At 36.1% G+C, this 17,322-nt stretch overlaps 1 protein-coding gene across 4 annotated transcripts in view; it reads right to left on the bottom strand.

The window, feature by feature from the left end:
- AFG3L2 (AFG3 like matrix AAA peptidase subunit 2) overlaps positions 1–17,322 on the bottom strand; it is a 53,659-nt gene that overhangs the window by 7,762 nt on the left and 28,575 nt on the right. For all 4 annotated transcript variants that reach the window (XM_072604199.1, XM_072604202.1, XM_072604201.1 and 1 more), the window contains 4 exons: positions 16,627–16,734; positions 16,402–16,527; positions 11,475–11,585; positions 4,425–4,540 (listed from right to left, as the gene is read on the bottom strand). In XM_072604199.1, coding sequence (XP_072460300.1) covers positions 4,425–4,540; positions 11,475–11,585; positions 16,402–16,527; positions 16,627–16,734 — 461 coding nt within the window. The remainder of the gene's footprint in view (positions 1–4,424; positions 4,541–11,474; positions 11,586–16,401; positions 16,528–16,626; positions 16,735–17,322) is intronic.

Here is a 17,322-nt window from a genome sequence, read left to right as displayed (position 1 = left end):
ATGGGAAATGGGTGAATTTGCTTTGACTGAATATGCATATTTGTAACAAGGCTTTTGTTTTTCTTTCTTTTTCCATGGGGTACGGAGTAAGGTGAAAGGAAAAGAATATAGTTTTTTGTTCATTAAAAAAATTAATGTAATTTTTAAAATCTTTGTAAAATATATTTGTGGCTTCCTGCCTCTGTGAGTATGGTATACCGAAGAAAATCCAATCCTTCTTGGATCATTCAGAATCTTGAAGTTCTTTGGCATACTATGTATCCAACCAAACAGTACCATAAATATAGATGAAAAAATAGGAGGCTATGTTGAATACATATTGACTCAAGGGTAACTATCATGTGAATTAAATCCCTGATTTCACTTTCTTTTGCTTTCTTTTTTTCCCCCTCATTTTTTCCTAAAAGTTTGCAGGTGGGGCTGAGGTTGGAGGTGGGAAGAGGAATTCCTATTACTTGAGGATTCCAACTAGATGAGTCCTAGCTGATTAAGGTTTCAATATGTATTTTTAACATACCCCACAATCAACACTATTCCACATCTGTGGAAAGCAGGTCAAATTTCTTAGGTTACACCCTAGAGATGTAAATAACCTTTTCACATTACTTCCTACAGCACTTCTGGAAGACAGTGTGTATGTTCATTCTTCATTATCTAAGAAGACCATGCCATCAGAGAAATAATGACATGACTTGCACTTGACTTTGTTTTGAGTGAGAGAGGGGTTGTGCAGGTCACCAGCCTCACTTCTCCTCCAGAGCCATCTGAATCCAGTGATCAGATATTCATCAGGATGACTGGAGATGACCCAGGATGAGGCAACTGGGGTTAAGTGACTTGCCCAAGGTCACACAGCTAGTGAGTGTCAAGTGCCTGAGGTGAGATTTGAATTCAGGTCCTCCTGATTCCTGCACTTATGCTCTATCCACTGCACCACCTAGCTGCCCCTGGAAGACAGTGCATGCAACAATGTTCACTGTCTACTTTATTCTCTAATTATCAAGTTACTTAAACTACATTAAACAGAACTAAAACATACTGGCCACTAAATATCATCAACCACTTTTCTCCAAAAGATGACTATAGCCAATAACGAGAATCATAAAATCATATAGAGCTAGAAAAGGCCTTATAAGTTTAACTTTTTTTAATCATAATTTTATTGTGCCTCTTCTGAAAGAGTAACATATGTATGTGCAATAATCTATATTTGCTGAGGTTTGCCCAAGTACGGGTTTAAGGCTCTATACCTTGGTGTCATCAGATCAAAATCCCCAGTAATGCATCTTTTTCTACGATAAAATTCATACTTCTAAAGAATCCTGTTCAATCCATGATTTCTTAGGATTGAAACCAGAGCCCTGCCATCTATTAGAGTAGACTAGCAACATTGTATTTATCCTTTACCCTAAACTCAAGCATTTCAAAGTCATGTATTCCTCTTATTTGAGATTTAGAATATACTTAGATCACCAGGTACCTCCTTGTGGCCCATTTCCCCTTCTCCTAGCAGGGGACTAGATTCCTCAAATCTTAAGAATGATTCACAATGATTGTAATGGAATAATACTATGCTATAAGAAATAATGAGCAGGCTGACATGAAAACTTACTTATATGAACTGATACAAATAAAAGGGAACAGAACCAGGAGAACATTGTACATAGTAACAGCAATACTGTATGATGATCAACTGTGAATGACTTAGTAATATAATGATCTAAGACAATTCCAAAGGACTCATGATGAAAAATGCCATCCACCTCTAGAAAAAAAACTGATGGAGTCTGAATGCAGACCAAACCATACTATTTTTCACTCTCTCTATTTTTTTCCCCTGTGTCTTTCACAACACGACTAATAGAGTAATGTTTTCCGTGATTTAACATGTATTTACCTATATGAAACTGCTTACTGTCTGAAGGAGGGGCTGATGAGGGAGAGAAAATCTGGAGCTCAAAACTTTTTTAAAAATGGATATCAAAAGACAAAACTACTGTCTTTACATGTAAATGGGGAAAAATATTTTTAAATAAAGAATGATTCTCTGAACAAGCACGGCTTGAAAGAAGACATATGAGAAGATGTTCGCCTTTTCCCTCCACTCCTTTGCAGAAGTAAAAGGTTATATATTTTCAGACTTTTCAATCAATCAATAAATATTTATTAAGCACCTACTAGGTGCCAGAAAGATAGGCAACTAGATAGATATGTAGATAGAGTGCCAGACCTGGAGTCAGGAAGATCTGAGTCCAAATTTGGCCTCAAACACTTACTAGCTGGGTGACCCTGGACCAGTCACTTAACCCTGTTTGCCTCAGTTTCCTCATCTGTAAAATGAGTTGGAGAAAGAAATGGCAAACCACTCCAGTATCTTCGCCAAGAAAACCTTAAATAAGGTCATGAAGAGTCAGACATGACTGAAATGACTGAACAACAACAAAAAGGTGCCAGACAACATGCTAAGATCTGGGGATACAAAAAAGGAAAAAGACAGTTCTTGCCCTCCAGGAGCCTATGATCTAATGGAGGGATAACATGCAAACAAATATGAGAAGTAGCTATATACAGGCTAAATAGGAAATAATTAACAGAAGGAATGTATTGGAATTAAGAAAGATTGGGGAAAAGTTTCTTGTAGAAAATGGGATTTTAGCTGGGCCTTAAAGAAAACCAGGGAAGTCAGTAGTTGAGGTGGAGGAAGAAGAGCATAGAGGACAGCTAGAGAAAATTCCTGGAGCTGAGAGATGGAGTTTTTTGCTCATGGAACTGCCAGGAGACTAGTGTCATTGTATTGAAGAGTACATGGCAGGGAGTAAAATGTAAGAAGACTGTACAGTTAGGAGGGGGCTAGTTTTTCTGATGCATTGATAAGTTATTTTTTTTCCATAAGTTATGATTTTTTCCTCTTATTTTTCTTTTTTTGTCTTGAAAATATTATTTGTTATACGGGAAGGCTTTTAGAGCAGTAAGGTGGGAGGTCCTGCCTATCTCAAAGGTTTGTTGTGAGAATTAAATGAAAATGTGAAGGAGCCCTGAAAATGGTGAAGCACTACACAAATGTGAGCAAATATTATTCTCTTCTCTTAAAAAAAAACCCACCAACCTATTGTTTCTGATTTTTACACACAACAAATAATCTCCACAACTGCGGGGGGAAAACAAACACACAGCATGAAAGGCTGAGGAACATCATTATTATCTTAACCCTCTCAAAACCCATATCTCCTCTTGATTACAAATTAACATTCCCCCATCCTCCCTCAATTTTTTTTCATACTTAATGTTTCCCTTGGTTTCTGTTTTATAGTACTCCTGATCTTTAATCATTTTTTCTTTTCCTACTTCGTGACCTGCACATCCCTCCCTCACTCAAAACAAAGTTAAGTGCAAGTCACGTCATCACTTCTCTGATGGCATGGTCTTCTTCGGCAACAAAGGATGAACACATTAACATAATTTCTCAGTACCCAGTTCTAGCAATAACTTCTCTTTTTCCCTTCTCTTGCTGTTATACTCTCTAAAGCACAATAATGTATTTTTAGTCTTCATTTACAAGGGAAAATGGGAAATTAAGAAATAATACACCAATGTAGGATAATTAGAAATCCATAAAAAAACTGCCCAGTCCCGAGCTAGGTAGTACCTAAATTTTCTAAGCTAGAGTTTCCTGGGCCTAGCTTGAAATTCTTTTGCACAAATGGGGTCTGGAATGTCCTCTCTCCTCACACCCTCTTCAAAGAATCTCTATCTTTCTTCAAAGCACAGCTCAAGTGGAACCTCCTTATACAAAGCCTTTTCCTGATTCTATTTGTTAGCTGTCTCTCCCTCTTGGCATTATCATGTACGTACTATGTATTTACTTATATCTGTACATACTGTATTTCCAAAGTAGAATGTGAGTTTTTCAAAAGAAGGGCCCTTGGCTGAAAAAGACCAGCTACCTCACAGCCCCAGAAGTGAAAGCAATCTTCCAACTCATAAAATCCTCAAGAGACTCTGGGACTCAGTCACCTATATATAATCCCAGTACTGTGCTCAGCAAATGAGGAATGTTCTCAGTTGCACTGTGGAGTTTCTAAAGTTCTATATATATTTCCACAGAATCACTCACAAGCTTTCTAGTAACTCCTCCTTATACCTCAACCCCTAGAAAGATACAGATATGAGATTCCTAACAATCTTGAAAGCAGAATATAAAGATCCCTCCAAAAGAACATAAAGATGGGCCTGTCATATTGATCCATTGCATTTTCTCTAATTCCCCTAAATCCTCAATTTTCAAAAAATTATATTCTTAACGGGGTTTTCTTTTCTTTTAATACTACAATATCTTCAGATAAAAACAATCTTATATTTGTATACTCTTTCCTTGACATTTTGCAATTTACTGGCATCTGTAATGTTTTTGAAAATTATTTTACCTTTAAAAGTGGATCAGCATGTTCCAGAAACCAGCCTGCGACTGCATGCCCTGCTTCATGATATGCTACTGTTTTTTTCTCCTCTGGCTGTAATACCTGAGTTTTTTTTTCCAAACCTAAGAAAAAAGAAAGAAAAATCAAAACCTACCATTTTAATAACACAGTATAATAGGATGAATTTTATCCAAACAATTATTTAGGTACTTAGTTGCCTACGGGATTTCAAAAGTTTCTTTGGTTTATAAAGCAAAGGTCAACTTCAGAATTCCTGCAATAACACATTCAAAATCCACAAACATATACACCCTCTACTCCCCACAAACTGTTCTAGCAAATAAATAAAATTCAATATGTAGCTTAATTTTAAAAAATAAATTCTCTGCTGACAATCTAATTCCCACCTACATTTCTAATCTTATTTTTCTATAATTTCCCCTTCAGACACTCCTTAATCTAGTTAAATGGGCCTGGTAGCTGATAGTCACATATAACATTCATAGGATCATAGATCTAAAAGCTGGAAGGATCTCAGAGGCCACCTAAGTCCAACTCCATCATTTTATAGAGGAGAAAATCAGGAAGGTAGTATCTTAGGCAGAATGTAAACACAGATCCTCTGACTTCATAGTCAGTGTTCTTTCTCCCTGTACCAGGCTGCTCTTGCCCTTGCAGAGATGTCCCTCATGTTTAGAATGCCTTCTCTCTTCTCACATCCTCCTCAGAGAACCCCTATCTTTCTTCAAAGCACAGCTCAAGTGGCACTTCCTACACAGAGCCTTTCCTGATCCTCCCATTTGTTAGCAGTCTCTTCCTTTTGAAATTATTTTCTATTTTACTTATCTCTGTACATGTGGCATATGTAAGCTCCTCAAGTGCAGGAATTGTTTTGTTTTCTGTCTCTGTAGTCCCAGTTCACAAACCAGTTCTTTGCATATAGCAAGTACTTAATAAATGTTTCTTTAATGGAACTACTGACCAAGAAATTGTGAAAAGTTCTCCATTGGATGCTGAGAATTACTTGTCTACTTGCCAAGAATCACCTATTATAAAAGTCTAAATGTCTCTAAGCTCTAGCTGAAGGCAAAGGACACTTTGGAAAAAAGAGAAATATATTTTGAATTAGGAAAAATCTATTGCTTAGAGGCCTGAAGAGCAAGCCAATGGCTGGAAGATCTGGGTAATGTAATAATGTTCTTGGAGATTCAGTAAGGTACCTCAGATTGGTCTGAGAATAGCAGGAACATTAAACTAAAAAGATAATATAGATTTCCAGGAAAAAAATGTGAAGAATAGGCTGGACTTCAGTGGCTAGACAGAGACCCCCCAAAATGAAAGACCTTTCTTTAAGATGTATCTCAATCTAGACAAAACTGATTTTAAGACTCTGTTATTTCCAAATCAGAGTTGGAAAGTGACTCAAAGGCCATGTATTCTAAAAAAAGAATCCATTTCTATGCAATATTCCCCACAGAAGTCATCAAGCCTTTGCTTAAAGACTCGAGTGAGTGGTCTTAAGCGAACCAGATCATATGGCTGTTCTCTACATCTATAACTGCACACAGACACACACACACAGTGCGCCCCTTCATAAGTCCTTCTGTCTGTAGTAAATTAGCATGGGGGGGGCTGGTCATTTTGTTTTGACTCTGGACACTGGCCTGGTAGTGCTGGTTTTGAGAATTTACTATATGGCTTATGATAATAAAGGCAAAACTAGGACCAAATGTCAAGAGAAGCATGTAACAGAATTACAAAGATAAACAGGAAGAATGAGACAAAAAGCTTTCATGTTTTTTTCAACAAATAAGACAGCTTGCTACTCTGGCCTAATGAAGAGACTCTGATGAACTGAGACCCATACTACAAGTACCTGAAATTCCACAGAGATCTGACACAGGAGTTTTTCATTTTGATATGAGACATCCTATTACAGGACAGCTTCTGGTTCAGTAAGGCTGAAATTTGAACTTGTAAGTTTTCATGTCTCACAATACACAGGCATATTATACTTAACATCCATTCTCTCTCTTGCATCTTTAGCTTTTTTCCAGGGGCTTTTTCCTCTCTACCAACAAATATATACAGGTTTCCCTATCTGGAAAAAAAATAATTTGATTACCCCTTTAGCTTTCATCTTCTAGCTGTGCTTCCTTTAAATCTCAAACTTCTGGAATTGGTATACTACACCCAAAGTCTCCATATGCTCTCCATTCACTCATTAATCTCATATCTGGTCACTATACCTATGAACTACTGAAATTCCACTTACAAAATTTAATAAAAACCCTCTGCCCAATCCAATGGCCTTTTTTCAGGGATCATTCTCCTTGATCTCTCTGCAGCTTGGCACTATCAACTAGTTTTCATTGAAATTCTTTTATCATGTTGTTCCAGTCTGTTGCTGCTGCTTTGGAGGACTTTGAAGGTTTCCAGGCAGATTGGCAAGCAAAACTAAAAGCAACAAGCATCTAATTCAGTATTTTAACTTACAGAAATAAAGGTACTTATGGATTAACTTGAGAAAACTGGGAGCATGGGGTATGGGAAGAGAAATGGATACCTCTGGCTCAAGATCACCAAATATAACTATGGTGCAACCACATATCTGGCAAGTACAACATGACTGGTATCTAGGCCTTGGCTGAGATTATCTTCACACTGTAGCAGGATGAGGAAGGGTATCTATAATCCTGAGAAAGGCATTCTCTAGACTAGGCACTCATATTATGCCAGGCTCTCGTCACACTTTCCAGAGTATGCCTGGATTTCTTCTCACACAAAAAACAGCTTTGGATATAGACAAGAACACCCCTAGAGTTTTATAGGGAGGAGGGAGATCTTGCTAAGGCATGTCTTACAGATTTCACTCCTCTGATATTATACACAAGGCGGTACCAATTACTAAGGCTGCTGGGAGCATAAAAATTTCCACTGAGGAAGGCACCAGGCAGATTCCATAAAGGGTACTAAATAACAAAGAGATTTTGCTGAATTATCTACAACAGAGACAGTGTGCTCCAAGAAAGGATGGATCAAGAAAATCAGAGTTGTTTTCTAGACTGCCATATACTTGACTTCCATGACACTGTGCTATCCTGGTTATCTTCCTATCTGTCTTCTTTGAATTTCACCTATCTTCAAATCTAATTTTGTCCTTACCTGGTTAATACAGCCTGTCCTAACTGCCTTTAACCCACTGTACCCTGTGAAATCTTTCTCAGAATTCCCATAATATTTGTTTGCAGAATTCATTTGATATTTACCATATTCAACACTGTATTGTTATCTTTCTATGTGTATAAGTCTTGACTCTCTAATTATATCATAAGCTCCTTAAAGGAATATACTGAGAAGCAGAATGGCATGATTTATGAAGAGCCACCTTGGTAGTTAGGAAGATGTAGGTTCAAGTTTTATTTCTGACATATACTAGTTACTTACTAGCTAGACTATCAGCAAGTCACTTAACTTCTCAGGGATCCAGGCAACTCATTAATTACAAAACTCTACATTACAGAGGAGTTGCTGATATACATTGCCAGAAGGAATTGTACACCAGAAGTCCCCACACTGATGAAATCTCAGGTCCATTCCAAACAAAACAAACAAAAAACTCACAAACCATATATTATAACACTTTTTGTACACCAACAGCACTTTGCACACAGCATGCATCCAACAGCATTTTATCACATGATCACTGATCAAGGTGGAACAGAATTGGCTACTTCTTTATTACACTAATAACTTTTTTTATTAGCACTTTTTTTTTACATCCTCCCCCCCACCCCACTTAAGAGTATTTTATTTTTTCCAATTCCAAGATAATTTTCAACATTCAATTTTGTAAGATTTTGAGTTTCAATTTTTCTTCTCCCTCTCTCCCTCCCCAAGACCCCAAGCAATCTGAAATAGGCCATACATGTACAATCATATTAAACACAGTTCCACATTATGTTGTTAAAGGAACAGAAAAAAAGGGGAAAACCACGAGCAAGGAAAAACAAACAAAAAAAATATAAAATAGTAAGCTCTGATCTGCATTCAGCAATAATTCTTTTAAAGATTACACTGCATCTGTTTGACCTCTACTATTTGTAGTTATTCATTTAGTTCACCATGTACAAGTTTTAGAAACGATATGTCTTTTTCAAAAACTAGATTCCATTGGTTAATCAGTAGTTTCCAGTATGTGCTATGTATGTGAGGGTTAGTACAGAATGGGCTACTGCTCAGCACTACCCATGCACTGCGTCTGTTTTCCCAAATACCTTTGCCACCCTCATCACTACTCTTTACTCAGATACCAAGGAGGACAAGCCAATGAGTACTTTTATCAATCAGTGAATGTCTAACTTTTATAAGTACTCAAAAAATAAGTGTTATGTAAATATTTTCTATCAGTCTCAATTCCCTTCAAGTGTTAGCTCCTTTCTTCCACTGTTCATACCCCACCAGTCCTCAACTTTGGGTCAAATCTCCCCACCTACCTTCTCTGTTCCTATTGCCTAACTCCTGAATGCTGTTGGAGAAAAACCATAAAACTACGCTGACTGGGTCCATTAAAAATTCATATTATCTAAAAACAACCAAGTCCTCACTGCTGTATGGCAATACTTTCATATGACTGCCTCCCTATCAGGCACCTGCATCAGCTGTTCTGAATGTTCTCCCTTCTTCTTAAGCCCCTAAAGGTACACTACCTCATGGGAAATGATTTCTCCCCTTTCCTGAAAAAACTGAGGCCAGTTGTTGAAAGTTCCTTCATCTACCTGATACATTTCAAAGCCCCTCTATGTCGTTAGCTGTTCTCTTCTCCTTTGCTCCAATTTCTGAGTATGAGGTGACCATTCTCTTTGCCAAGGCTAAAACCAATAGCTCCTGCCCCTTCTACCTGCACTGGTAACTAGCTCTATCAATCATTCTTTCCTCAATTTCATGTTCAATGTCTCCCTACCTACTAGCTCCTTCCTTGCTGCTTACAAACATATTCATGTTCCACCTGTTAGTTACACAGCACAGTGGCTAAAGCACTGAATCTGGAGTTAGGGAGACCTGAATTCAAATCTAGCCTCAGACACTTACTAGCTTTGTGACTCTGGACAAGTCACTTAACCTCTGCCTGCCTCAATTTCCTCAACTATAAAATGGGGATAATAATAGCACCTACCTCCCAGGATTGCTGTGATGATCAAATGAGAAAATATTTGCAAAGCTCTTAGCATAGTGCCTGGCACACAGGTAGGTGTTTAATAAATGTTTCCTTCCTTCCTTCCTTCCTAACATTTAAGGAAAAAAAATAAACAAACTTCATTTGACCCTGCCATCCAAACTAGCATCCTACATCTCTCCTGCCCTGCACTTCCACTTAAAGAGTAGCCTACAGTCCTTTGTAATCTAGCTTCTGATCCCACCATTCTACTAAAGCTTCCCCTAAAAAACTACCAGACCTCAACTACTAAATCTACTGGCCTTTTCTGGATCCTCATCCTCCTTAACTATTCTCTTGCTGAGCAGATTCAGGTACTATTGACCATTCTCCTATTAAACATAAGCTACCTCTTTGGCTTCCACAACACTGCTCTCTCCTTGTTGTCTTTTTATCTGATTCCCTCCTCAGTCTTTTTTCGAGTTTTCTATTTTATGCCTCCTAAAGTGTCAGTGAACCTCAAGGCTCTGTTCTTGGCTCCCTGCTCTTCTGTATGTGTACTCTTTGTGATCTCATCCACTACTATGGCTTCAATTATCACCTCTACACAAACAGCTCCCCAATCTGTACATCCAGTTCTAATTTTTCACTTAAGCTCCAGTATCTATAAATGCCTACTGAACATCTCTACAAGGCCAGCTCTCTGGAATAGCTAACTGAATATATCCAAAATGGAAATTCCTCTAATCTTCCCTCTGTCTTTAAGGGAACAGAGCCATCCAAGATGGCTCAGAGCCATTGTTAGCTTTTTCTCTTTAGCCCTTCAAATTTAAAATCCCTTCCAGAAAAAGTTCTATAAATTCTGCCTCCACAAAAATCTCTTTACATCTGCCTCCTTTTCTTATCTCTCATATCCAGGGCTATCATAGCAGTTTCCTGATTGTTCTCCCAATCGTTTATCTTTTCTCTTCTTCAATGTATCTACTACAAAGCTGTCAAAATAATCTTCTTAAGATAGATCTATGTTATTCCCCTGCTCAAAAAAATTCAGTAGTTTTCCACTACCTCTAGGAAAAAATATAACCAATTCCTCATCTTGGCATTCAAGGTCCTTCCCAATCTGGTTCCAACCTACCTTCCCAGCCTTACTTCAGACTACTCTCAAATACATAGTTTATATTCCAACCAGACTAGGCTTACTAGTCACTGGCCAATTTGACTCTATTTTCCACATTTATTCATTTGTATATATTGTCCTCTAGTCTGGAATATACTCCCTTATCTCTACCTCTCGGAATCCTTATCTTCCTTAAGGCTCAGCACAAGGCACTGCTTTCTTCAGGAAGCCTCTCTGTTGCTAGTGTTTTCCCTCTCTCCTCAAATGCCTTTTATTATCCTTATCTTTGAACATGATTGTAAAAAAAAGAAGCTTTCAAGTTATTGTGAATTCAGTCCTAGATTGGTTCAGGAGTTCAAATACTGCCTCTCTTTGATTCATTAACCAAAAGCAAGTAATTTAATTCTCTAAGCCTAAGTTCCTCTATCTATTAAACTAGGATATCTATAATACCTGAATTACAAGGGTTCCCATAAGGTTCAAATGTAATAATGGATGTAAAGCATTCTATGCATTTTAAAGTGCAACATAAAGTGTCAGTTATGTTTCTTAATCTGCACTGTTTCATTTTTGTCTTTGTATCCAAAATGCTGTGCACTGAAAATGCCACTAATAAAAATGTATTTAACTCAATTAATATAGTTCTGAGAACATTTTTGTAATCTGGTGTGTCACTGATGTTGGGCTGATTTTACTTCTCTTTCCCTATCTCAGTTCTGCTAACACAGGAATGTTCCTATCCCCATTATACTTTTTCTTGTCTTCGGACATTTAATTTTCTTACCACCAATCACTCGTTCAATTGCTTGTTCAAAGTGAGTTTGATCTATGGCATCTGAAAGGTGTCTTGCAGCTATCAAGGCAGCTTCATTACAGACATTAGCAATATCAGCTCCTGCAAAATGAAGGAACAAAATAAATATCCTATTAGCTCACAAATACAAAATAAGCTTAAATTAATCAAATTATAATCCTTTAAGATCAACATCTTCCCTCCCACTAGAAGTGACTTTTCAAAATGATCAATGATATATTTGTGAATGCTTTACTGCAAAGGATATTCAGTAAGTTCACTTCAAACTGTCATAAAAGGATAAAAGAGTGCCAATGCTTTCACTTTAACGCTCGACATGAATCATTATATTGTTGGAAACAAAAGTAATATTACAAAGAAAAGAGAAACACTAAAATAACCAAAAGATTATGAAACATTTACATTTTAAATTGTGCATGACTTAAAAATTTTTTCCACATGGTATATTCCTTTAAATCAATTTTCAGAAAATAATGTGAAGATCAAGTAACACAGTACTAATTCTGAAATCCAAATGTAAGAAGTAAAAGATTAGCATATTATTAGCATATTAATCATCAACTCCCTGTTCCATTCTTAGGGATAACAGTTTCTAATAATTTTCTTTATTTCCTCTCCATTTGTTGTGAATTCCACCTCATTTTTTATTTGGTAATCTGGTTTCTCTCTCTTATTGGTCTTTTAAAAAAACTTAAGCTTTATCCGTGCAAATCTTTTGCTATTAATTTTGTTGAACTTTTTGATTTTCAAAATTTCTGCTTACTTTTATTATTCTTACAGGATGGATAATTTGGTGACTTTCTAGGTTTTTTAAGTTGCACGCTCAGTTAACTGGTCTTTTCTTTGTCTCTTTTAATATAAGTGTTGAAAGTTACATATTTTCCATTAAGCTTGAACTACATCCCACATGTTTTAGTATGTTCTTTTAGGGTTGTTCTCTAATTTAATTCTGTATTGTTTTTAAAAAACATGTTATCTGGTCCACTAGTTCTCTAAATTAACATTTAGTCTTCATTTAATTTTGTACTCTTTGTTCATATTTCCTTATGAGTTATGATTTTTATTGTTATGATCTATAAAAGGCTTAATATTTTTGCTTTCCTGCAATTGTACTTATGTGCTAGTATGTGAGCATTTGTAAACGTCCCTGGGATGTATGCTTACAAATAAACGTACTGTTTAAGATTTCCATTCAATAGTTTTCAAAGGACAAACATATTGCCATAAGATCCATCCTTAATTTTCTCATTTATTTTTCTTTTGGATTTATCTAAATTTGAAACACTATGAAGTATTCAGGCACTACTATCTTACTAATAAATTCTTCTATAATTGTCAGTTTTTCCTTTAAGTGCTTGGATGTCATGCCATTTGATCAAAATGAATTTAATACTGATATTGCTTTCATTATTTATGTATTTTTAAGCACAAGGTAGATTCTCAGCTTGTCTCTTGATTGTCTCTTTTTTTAACTCTTGCCTTGTCCAAGATCATGACTGTTGCTCCTGCTTTTTTAGACTTATCTGAGACATAATAATTAGTCTTCTCCTTCCCATTCAGAATGTAAACACTTATCTTTTGGGAATTTCATTTGTCCATTGCATGCATTTCAAAGACTTTGCTCAGCTTTGGTTTTCTTTACAAAAATGTTTAGAAATCATCAATTCTACTAAAAGTCAATTTTTAAAATGTATGACTATCTTCAACTTTTTAATGATTGTTGGTTGCAAGTTTTTTTTCCATTTTCCATTTTTCTAATCTTCCTTTTTTTATTTTAGATTTAAATTTATTTTCAGTTTTCATCATTTATTTCCACAAGATTTTGAGTTCCAAATTTTTGCCCCATCCTTTCCCTTCCCCCACTCTGAGATGGTATGCATTTTGATTCCCCCTTTCCTTAGCCTGTCCTCCCTTTTATCATCCCCACCTCATTCACTTTCCCTTTACTTTCGTGAAAGGCAAGACAGATTTCTATACCCCAATGCCTATATATCTTATTTCCCAGTTGCATATAAAGACAATTTTTTGTGTATAAATATAAAACAAAATTTTAACATCTGCTTTTAAAACTTTGAGTTCCAAATACTCTCCCTTCTTCTCTTTCTCACCCATCCCCATAGTCTATACATGTGTAGTTATGCAAAACCCTTCCATAATAGTCATGTTGTAAAAGACTAACTGCATTTCCTTCCATCCTATCCCAATCCCCAATTATGCTATTTTCTCCTTTGACCCTGTCCTTTTTCTAAAGTGTTTGCTTCTGACTACCCCCTCCTCCAATCTATCTTCCTTTCTATCATCCTTTCCTCTTATCCCCTTCCCCTCTATTTTCCTCTAGGGTAGGATACCCAATTGAGTGTGTATATTATACCCTCCATAAGCCAAATCTGATGACAGTAAGGTTCACTCATTCCTAAGAATCTCTCCCTTCTTCCCCTCCACTATGAAACCTTTTTCTTGCCTCTTTCATGTGAGATAATTTACCCCATTCTATCTCTCCCTTTCTCCTTCTGCCAATATATTCCTCTCTCACCCTTTAATTTTATTTTTTAGACATCCTCCCTTCACATTCAACTCACCCTGCACTATCCATCCATCCATCCATCTATCTATATTTCCTCCAATTACCCTAATACTGAGAAAGGTCTCATGAGTTACAAATATTATCTTTCCATGTAGGAATGTAAACAGTTCAACCTTAATAAGTCTCTTATGATTTCTCTTTCCTGTTTACCTTTCCATGCTTCTTTTGATTCTTCTATCTCAAAGTTAAATTTTCTATTCAGCTCTGGTCTTCTCATCAAGAATTCTTCAAAGTCCTCTATTTCACTAAATGCCCATTTTTTTCTCTGAAGGAATTTTGCTGGATAGGTGATTCTTGGCTTTAATCTTAACTCCTCTGACCGGCCAGTTTGTGCTGGTGCAGCTCACACCAGACTGAGCTCCACTCCTTACATGGTGTGAAAGACCTTTCCTGTAGACTTTCCAGGTTGTCTTGGAATGGGAATTCACTCTGTCATTTTGTGGGGTCTGTAGCTCTAGAATTTGTTTAGAATCAATTTTTACAGGAGGGTTTTGGAGGAGTGCTCAGGGAAGTTCCTACTTTTACTCTGCCATCTTGGCTCTGTCCCCTCTCTAATCTTTCTTTTCCTTTTTCAGGACTGATGTACAGCTTGGAATGATTCTTTAGTTAGTTACATTATAACTTTATAACTAGCTATAGTCACTATATTCTCTCTCGGATCCAGAAGCTTGACAATTATATTTCTGGATGCATTAGTCTTAGGGTTCCTCCTCTGTCCATGGGATTCAAACCTGTTCTTTGCTAGTAATTACAGGCAATGATCTTTTGTGATAATTTGAAATATAGAGTTCAAGTTTTTTACTTCACCATGTTTTCTGGAAGGTCAGTTATACTAAGAATCTCTAAGCTCCGTTTTTCTGGATCAACTGTTTTTCATTTACAATCAGAATCTCATATATTTTTTCAGTTTTGCTGTCAAAAGACAACAACAAAGTCAAAACACTGTTTTGTTGTCAAAAGAATTTGCTCTAAAACTGTTTCATAGAAATAAAAAGTCCAGTGATAATATTTTCTCTTTTTTTTTCCTTAAAGTGTCTACTCTTTTAAGGTTTCCTAACTTCCATTCTAATCCAAAAAAATCTTTAAAGCTTTTTTCATTCAGAGTTCTAATTTCATTCCTTTTCACTCACTTTATTAGGCCTTCCAAATACTGTGGGCATATTTATGAACATTCCAGTCTCTTTTCTGAGATTCAAATTGTAGTTGTTGCCGAATTATATTATTCTTCTGAAATCTTAAACTGAGATTTCTTACTGCCTTGTATTAGGAGATTTTTGTTTTGTTTTGCTTGCTCATTTCTTTAGTATCTTTCCCCCACCTTTAGGAACTTCTGTCTGGGAAATTTCTTTTTCCCTCTTTGATGGTTTTATCTTACTTGGTACATTTTCAGTTGTTTTATTAAGGAAGCACATGACTTATCTACATCTCAACTCAGTTTTATCAGAATGACAGTGAAAAATTCACTGCATTAAGAGTTCAAACTCTGGCAAGCATCTGCCAATCTGTATGAACTCTGGGTAAGTCAATTCCTCACACAAAAAAATAAAGGAGGAGGGTGTAGATGATCATTAAATTTCCCTCAGTCCCTAAATGTATAACCACAGGTTCTATTTCAGATAGTGACAGAGCAAGTTTCAATGTTCAGTCCCTCTCTCTCCTAGAGTTAATTAGTCCTTCCTGTCTTTATCATTGCTACTGGACAAATTCATGAAATTCTGCATGTAGGATAAGGGAGTCTGGTCAGATTACAGCTAACATAAGACTAAGCAGTGAGAGTAATTTAAATAGCTGTTGAAAGTCCTTAGTACGGAATTACAACACTTGCTAATAGCCTTATGTTCCTATAGTTGCTACAGTCACCACTATCACATTAATTAGCAGAAGAGAATGTGAGGTCTACTCATCAGAGTGGCTTCATGGTATCTTTGCTGATGTTTTTCCTGTGGTCATTACCTTTTAAATATTTCTTTCTTCTTTTTGTTGCCACTACATTTATTACTTTATATGGCTGTTTTGAGGTAGTAAGGAGGATCTGGCATTAGATGACACTTCTTAATCAGGTATCTTGTCTAAGCCTTCTTGCTGACCCATTCTTCTTTCTTCAAAATCTCCACAATTTTCAGCAAGAATCCCTTCCATCATTACTCTTTACATTTTTCATTTTGATGTTGGGGGGGGCCTGAATTTTACATAAATTCTTAAGTAACCCAAGGGTGAATTCAAGGTGGGAGGAAAAGAAATTATTGTATTTCTTCTAATTATCATAGTATAAGAAATGTATATGAAGAATACAAAAGTTAATATTCTACTTACCAGAAAACCCTGGAGTTAAAGATGCAAGTTTTCTTGCCAATTTCTCTTTATCCAGTTCAACTTCTAGTTTTAATGGTCTGAGATGAACTTTGAAAATAGATGCTCTTCCTTTTATATCAGGGGGCCCTATATAATTTTTTTTTAAGAGAAAAAGGATTTTTCATAATTTAGCATTTATATCTATCCTCTATGAGAAATAATATCCCACACTGAAAATAATCTCACCAATAAAGATTTGCCTATCAAAGCGTCCTGGCCTCAATAATGCAGGATCTAGGATATCTGGTCTATTGGTGCCTGCCAAAATGACTACATTTGTTGTTGTGTTAAAACCTAAAAGAGAATAGTAAACATGTAAGAACTGTTAATGTCATAGCACAGAAAATAAGAGCATGTTTCCTATCAAAATACTTTATTATCTAATAATCTTTTGGCAACTAAACAGAAATAATATCCACCAATGATAATAATAATAAAATAGCAAAATGATAAATAGGAAAAAAAACTTACAAAAATACTTTTGAAATAAGAACATATCATTTCACCAAGCAATATTAAAGGCTGGTTACAGGTACTCAACACTGGATTTTTGAATGTAACTGAAAGTAGATTACATCAAAACTATGCCTATCAAATAGCTATGATTCAAGAATATAATCAAAAGGTCTTCATAAGTGACATCTGGATGAATTCTGTATACAATACTCAAAGATCACTGAACAAATGGCTAAGTCATATGGATTGGTTAAGAAGAATGGAAGAGATTTATGATAATTCAGGAACAGATCATTGCTACCAAAGGGTTGTTGTTAAGAACAGACAATGATCAATGGGGATAATGTAAACTACATGTAGAAACCCTGCAACACATCACTGAAGACTATAAAAATTTATAATCTACCAAGTCACCTAGCAAGACAT

Source organism: Notamacropus eugenii, chromosome 4, assembly GCF_028372415.1.
Source record: "Notamacropus eugenii isolate mMacEug1 chromosome 4, mMacEug1.pri_v2, whole genome shotgun sequence".
In the NCBI taxonomy this organism is placed as follows: Eukaryota; Metazoa; Chordata; class Mammalia; order Diprotodontia; family Macropodidae; genus Notamacropus; species Notamacropus eugenii.
Note: the sequence above shows the minus strand (reverse complement) of the source record. Positions and strands in the feature narration are given on the sequence as shown.